This window comes from Uranotaenia lowii, unplaced genomic scaffold (assembly GCF_029784155.1).
Source record: "Uranotaenia lowii strain MFRU-FL unplaced genomic scaffold, ASM2978415v1 HiC_scaffold_613, whole genome shotgun sequence".
In the NCBI taxonomy this organism is placed as follows: Eukaryota; Metazoa; Arthropoda; class Insecta; order Diptera; family Culicidae; genus Uranotaenia; species Uranotaenia lowii.
In genome coordinates, this window is record NW_026598549.1 from 1 (window position 1) to 7383 (window position 7383).

Below are 7383 nucleotides of genomic sequence, written 5' to 3' on the forward strand. Positions count from 1 at the left end.
CCCAGTCATTCCCCCTATTCGTTTCCTATTGTTTTGAGGACGAAGAAATCCGGTGAACGTCGTATGTGCATTGATTATAGGTCGTTGAACAAAATTACCGTGCGTGATAGTTATCCGATTCCGCTCATTGATGATTGCTTGGAGCGAGTTGAAGGGAAAAAATATTTCTCTGTTTTGGATTTGAAGAATGGATTCCATCAAGTAAACATGGCACCAGATTCTGTTCCGTTTACGGCTTTTGTGACACCCGGTGGACAATATGAGTATGTTAAGATGCCCTTTGGATTGCGGAATGCTCCTGCCGTGTTTCAGCGGTTTATCAACATGGTGTTGGATACGTTTATCAAGGAAGGTTCCGTTGTGGTGTATATGGATGATGTTACGTTGGCCACTAATACGATTTCCGAGCATTTTGATTTGTTGGGCCGTGTTCTGCGAAGATTGGCTGAGTTCCGCTTGGAGATAAAATTAAAGAAGTGCCAGTTTTGTTTTACTGAAATAGAGTTATTGGGCTTCACAGTTAGTGATAAAGGTATTAGGCCAAACAATTCACATTTAGAAGCCATCCAGAAAATAAGCTATCCGACAGACGTCAAACAAGTGACCAAGTGTCTTGGGTTATTCTCTTATTTCCGGCGTTTTGTACCGTCTTTTTCTTCCATAGCATTACCATTACGAAACTTGGTTAAGCCAGGGAACAAGTTTGAGTTCGATGAAAGTTGCAAACGGGCTTTTGAGTCCCTACGTGATAAGTTGATTTCCGCTCCCGTGTTGGCACTGTACAATCCATCACGGGAAACTGAGTTACATTGTGATGCCAGTTCTGAGGGGTTTGGTGGAATTCTATTGCAAAAACAAGATGATGGGAAGCTTCATCCGGTTGCTTATTTTTCTAAACGAACAACTTCTGCTGAGTCTCGTTATCATAGCTTTGAATTGGAAACATTGGCTATTATTTACTCATTGCGTAAGTTCCGAATCTACTTGGAAGGTATTCCGTTCCGGATTATTACGGATTGTAACTCTCTTGCTATGACGTTAAATAAGAAAAGTGTAAACGCCAGAATAGCACGATGGGCATTAGAGTTGGAGAACTTCCACTATACCATTCAGCATCGTAGTGGGACACTCATGAATCATGTTGATGCCTTGAGCCGCATTTCCAGTAATCCTGATCAAATTGTTTCTGCTATCAGTCCTGATGACATTGATTTTCAATTGCAATTGGCTCAAGGACGTGATCCTACAATTCTGGTATTGAGAGAGGAACTTGAAAAGAAGATTGTTAAGAATTTCGCTTTGGATGATGGATTGGTTTATCGTTCGTCTATTGAAGGAAAACTTTTGTTTTACGTTCCTGCCGAAATGGAAAATCATGTTATACGCAATGTCCATGAGAAGTTATGTCATTTGGGTATTATGAAAACATTGGATCAGTTGAAGATGCATTATTGGTTTCCGAAAATGAAAGATAAGGTTGAGAATTACGTCAAAAATTGTGTCCGTTGTATTATGTATTCCGATTCAAATTCCGATAGAGGTCGTATTCTGCATAGCATTCCGAAGAAACCTGTTCCGTTCGATACAATTCATGTTGACCATTTTGGGCCCCTTCCGTCGATTCTGTCTAAAAGAAAACATATTTTGGTTGTTGTTGATGCTTTTACGAAGTTCGTCAAATTGTACGCTGTGAATTCTACGAGTACGAAGGAAGTATGTGCTTGTCTGGACAAATATTTCGAGTGTTATAGTAGACCACGAAGAATTATCAGTGATCGAGGATCGTGTTTTACTTCGTTAGACTTTGAAGCTTATCTGTTGGATAACAATATTGAGCATGTGAAAATAGCTACAGCGTCTGCTCAGGCCAATGGTCAGGTTGAGCGAGTGAATCGTGTTCTTAAGTCTATGTTAGGGAAACTTTCAGAACCTGTTCAACATGCAGATTGGGTGAGAATGTTGTGTAAAGTGGAATACGCTATGAATAATTCCGTTCATTCGAGTACGAATGAAACTCCTTCAGTTCTCTTATTTGGTGTTGGTCAAAGAGGACGCGATGTTGATAGTTTGTCTGAATATTTGGAAGATAGGTCTGACTTGGAAGATGTTCGGGATTTGCCTGCATTACGTGAAGCTGCTTCTAGTCGTATTGAAATTTCTCAGTCTAGAAATTCTGCCTCATATGGCAAAAACCATAAAGGTCCACAAATCTTTTCTGAAGGTGATTATGTTGTGATACGTAATGTTGACACTACTATTGGCACTAATAAGAAATTCATTCCGAAGTACAGAGGGCCTTATCGTGTTCATAAGGTGTTGCCAAACGACAGATACGTGATCCGAGACATAGAGAATTGTCAAATTTCCCAACTTCCTTATGATGGTATCATTGAGTCCGCTCGAATTAAGAAATGGGCCGATTGGAGGACCCCTTTTGAAGAAGAATGCACTCATGTAATAAGCAACACTTGCCAGACGTAGTTAGTTATGTGTTTGTGTTTATGTGTTTACTAACCCCGAGCCGGACGCGGGTAATCGTCTTTTCTAACCTTTATGTGATCGAGACGATCATTAGTCAGGAATGGCCGAGTTGTAGTGTGTTTTCCGTTGAGAGATTGGTTTACTGGCAGCCCGGCGGGGCGAGCTGTCAGTTTGTGCGTTCGTATGATTGCGTTTCCGTCAAATATGAATGTATGTGTGTGTGAGTGAGAAAAGAGGCCTTTGTGTGAAAAAACAAGAACGAACAAGTCAATTGTAATCTAACCGTCGAATAAAGCAGTCGCTTGAAACCCGCGTGTTTTATTTTCCCATCCGATTCTACAAGAAAAAGCTGTCTTTCGAAACCAATTTAAAAAAAAAGAAACTTGATTTAAATGAAGTGATTTTACTTCACTTAGGGGGAAGTCGTCTATGGCCGGACAACATAGATTTTTCGGAAACACAATATCCTAATAATGTTTTAACGCCATGAAAATAAAGTAAATAGTAGCCTGATATGGTGTGAGAAATATGGTAATCCAATCTGAAAAGGTAAACCAACGATAGGCATCTAAAACTTTTGCCTAGTAGTACGGAGAGGATCGTCTAAATTTTGCATTTGTATTGAGGTCAGTATTTTCGGCTTGTAAAATTTGAACTGCACATTAACGACATCGTTGATTGGTTATCTTTCGACTACAGTAAATATAAGATAATAAAACGGAAGTTCAAACGAAATATTAGGATTACTAAAAAAAATGCGATTTGTCTATGACCGGACACCAAGTTGTTGTCTATGACCGGACAAGAAAATATTAGAAATTATAGATGATTTCAACTTGAAACTTTCATTTTTTCAATCTCTTTAGCTCCCCCAAATGGTTAGCAGAAGATAAGGATTCAATAACGAAACTATTTTGGTCCTCTGAGAAACTTAAGGTTTTGCTGTCCGGACATAGACAAATTTTCTCTAGTTTTTTCGAAACAAATGTTTCATTCTAGATTGTCAAAAAACTTTTTTGACTGGCTTCATAGAACGTTCAGTATTGGAAAACACGTACATACAAGGCCTGTGCAAATGATTTCAGTCATTTTGCTTCGTTTTTGTGCCATTGGTGACAACTTTGTTGAAGTAATTCGTAGTGTCCGGCCACAGACAACACTTTTGGAAATGAGTGAAAACTAACATGAAATGATTTCTCTTACCACATGAATATGTATTAAATTATTTTTTTTCTAATGTAGTTGAGTGATCATAATATTGATACTCTTCAAATCAGTAGAATAACAAATATTTACAAAAATCTGTTTTTGAAGTTATCGCTTAAAAACCTTAAGTGTCCGGTAGTAGACGACTTCCCCCTATATAAACCAAGGTTTTTAAAAATTCGATGAAACTCTATTGCTGTGAATACGATTTGCATCGTGTATGGCACTGCTTGAATGAGCGCGCAAATCGGCGAATGAGTAAAGCGGGCCATAGCCAACATTTGTACAAATGCGATGAAATTCTGTCGCTGTGAACACGATTTGCATCACTGCTTGAATGAGCGCTCAAACGGTTTGAGTAAAATCGGTCGAGATCGAAATATTTTGTTCAAACAACCCTCTATAGCGGGCAATAGACTACACCACATTTGTGCTGTTATTACAAAATTCAGGCCATTTACTCAGTCCCAGCCGGGATGGAGATGGTTTTTTGTTGCTGTTTTCGCCAACAATCGTTTGTATTCGCGTGAAATATGTTTGTATCGTGTGTGGACGAGCATAGAATCAAACAATCGTCGTGGAATTATCGTGCACAAGCCATTTGTGTAATTTATAGCTTGCTTAAAATCGGACAGGTTCGAAATTTTTTGTACAAACAACGCTCTATAGCGGGCAATAGACTACACCACATTTGTGCAAAATGCGATGAGTCCACGACGATTTCTTGATTTTATGCCATAGACTACACACCATATGTACAAATGCGATGAAATTCTGTTGCTGTAGACACGATTTACAGCGTGTCCGTGTACGGCACTGCTTGAATGAGCGCGCAATCGTTTGTGTTCGCGTGAAATATGTTTGTATCGTGTGTGGGCGAACATAGAATCAAACAATCGTCGTGAAATTATCGAATTTGCGCAAGTCATTTGTGTATATAGTCTATGGCCCGCTTAATGCATGGCCAGCTACACGATGCTAATTGTATTCACAGAGACAGCATTTCAGCGAATTTCATCACATTTGTACAAATGTGGTGCCTATTGCCCGGTTAAAACGGAAAAACTTTAGCGCTCTTAGTAAATTTATTCATAAATTTTCTTATAATTGAACAATTTGCAAAAGGCAAATTAAAAATACAACCCAAAAATTACTCGGCTCGTTATCAAATATTATGCTCGATAAAAAAAGCTCCCTTCAGAAACAGTTTTCAAAATCGAAAAAAAAATGTAAACAACAGCAAAGTTTTGATTTCACCAACCAGAGACGAAAAGGAAAAGAAAAATCTGCCAGCACGCGTCAACGACGGGAACAAAACAAAAAAAAGACAAGAAAAACAGCCGAAGCAAAAGTGACTATCGAAAATTTTCACCTCAAACTCACGGGAGTTGTTGCGCGAAAACGGCAGTACGGTGTCTGAAATTCGACTGATTCCTGCACCGAAAAACTCTTGCCGGCAAACGATGGACTACGAATCGGGCGAGACCTGTCTTACGTGTCCGCGGAAACCGTTGAATTTCTACAGGATAGGATCCAAAAGTGGAGGTGGCGTTACGCCCCATCAAAATGTGGCAGCCGTCCTTGGGCGACATTTTTGGTTTCGGGTAGGTGATTTCATGGCATGGAAGTTTATATTCCAAACCCATTTCGATTTGGCAACATGCCTAAAAACTTTGTGTAATCGAATCGTGCTAAAATCGAGTGGGCCTCTAACACTTTTTGAAACAACTGATTCTGTTCACTGCCTCAAATACCGCACACGAAATCCACCAATTATTCAGTATTCAGTTGTTTTTTTTTTTTTATTAATAGTGAAAAATTGTATTCCAAAGATAACGATTGATTGATTCTTCTATCGACAATTTAGGAACACGACCTCCAGGACGATATTATTTGTAAGGTTTGCTGGGAAAAGGTAAGTGAATTTCATCAGTTCTATCTAGAGGTGGAAAAGCTGCACCAGCACCGGGATCCAGTTCCATTACCGGTATTTGTGAAGGAAGAACGGAGCGTTGTCTCGGAGGAAGTGATCGACTCGGAATCGCTCCTGCTCAGTATCGAACACCTAGAAACTAAAATTAAAGAAGAGGATGAACTGGTTGTCGAAGCGGTCGAGTACATCGATCAAACGGAAAGCGAACGGGATGATGATTATGAGATCGAACAGGAATCGGATGGAGAAAAAGCTGAAGAGCCCGTAAAACCGGTAAAAACGAAAACAGAAGAATTAGTAGAACCTCGGCCGAAGAGAAAGTACACTCGGAGACGAAATTCGGCGTCAAAGGCACTTATCGTTAAAGGAGAAACTTCGTCGACTCCAGCAAAATCCGGTGAAGAGCGTGAAGCGGAGGACGAATTTATCAAGCAACACGCTCGCTATGTGTGCGAAGAATGCAATGTGGAGTTTGAACAGTTTCACGTGTTTCAAAGACATTGCATGCAAACGCACCAAAAAGAAGGGTATATTACATGTTGCGGGATTCGACATCGTAAGCGGTCGGTTTTGTACCAACACGTTCAGCACGTGCTAAACCCAGAAGCATTCAAGTGTGACATCTGTGGCAAGACCTACAAAAACCGATTCGGCTACAACCGACATAAGAAGGAGAGCCACGCGACGGAGGAGGAACGTGCCTTCAAATGCCACCGATGTCCGAAATCGTTCATCAGAGAAAGGGCTCTGGAAAAGCACTTATCCGATCATGAAACCCTGGACAGTGGGTCGGCTAAATGTGATACCTGTGGCAAGTGTTTCAGCAACCTGAACATTTTGAAGAACCACATCAAATACCGACATGTTAAGCAAATGGAGTACATTTGCGACGTTTGTTCCAAAGGTTTTTATATGCGATCAACTTTCCTGACGCATCGGAAAACGCACGAGTTACCGGCCGAAGAGCTACGCAAGCAGTGTCCGATTTGTTCCAAGTGGTGCAAAAATCACGACTACTGGAAGGTGCACGTGCGCCGTCACAAAGACGAAGGAGAGCTGAGTTGTGATGTGTGCGGACACATCTCGCCCAATATGATGGCACTGAAGGCTCACAAGGGTCGTATGCATTCGGGGCCTCGAATTTTCCCGTGCACTTTCTGTGGAAAGGAGTACGCCAGGAAAATCACCCTTAAGGAACATGTCGCGGCTGCTCATACCGGCGATGTTTTGTATCGATGCCCACACTGTGACCGATCGTTCCATTCCAGTGCCAATATGCATTCGCATCGGAAGAAAATGCACCCGAAGGAATGGCTTGAACAGCGGATGGCAAGGTACGGGAAAAACGGTAGCAACAGTGGTCAATGTGCTACTGTTGCTCCGGAGGTTACTGCGAGTATCAGCAGTGCAAAATAAAATTTATTTTAGAGCGTGATCGCTGTATTTTCTTTAGAGAAAGCCTAATGAATTGAGTTGTGAGAACACGTTTTGTCGTTTCCCTTAATAAAATTGTCTTCCATTGCACTTAAAATTCTAGAAATCTACGATTTCCCACACAACTGTTTAAGTTTTTTCCACTTGTGATATATTAAATTTCAAATGTTACTGAGTTAGCGACATTTAGATTGAATCAGTTGGTATCTCACTCTTCTCTTAAGTACGTCTTAAATTAAGTCTTGAATGTCTTGAAGTCTTGAATCTCTTCAGCTCTTGGATTTGTATCATCTTTTTTCGGGGAATTTTAATTTTTAGTTAGAACTTAC

The 7383-nt window shown here is 40.5% G+C and overlaps 1 protein-coding gene across 1 annotated transcript; it reads left to right on the forward strand.

The window, feature by feature from the left end:
- The first annotated feature begins 4965 nt into the window (after nucleotides 1-4965).
- LOC129760457 (transcription factor grauzone-like) lies at nucleotides 4966-7055 on the forward strand. The gene is made up of 2 exons (XM_055758099.1): nucleotides 4966-5291; nucleotides 5555-7055. The coding sequence occupies exons 1-2, from the start codon at nucleotides 5151-5153 to the stop codon at nucleotides 7034-7036; spliced, it is 1623 nt and encodes a 540-aa protein (XP_055614074.1). The 5' UTR covers nucleotides 4966-5150; the 3' UTR covers nucleotides 7037-7055.
- The last annotated feature ends 328 nt before the right edge of the window (nucleotides 7056-7383 follow it).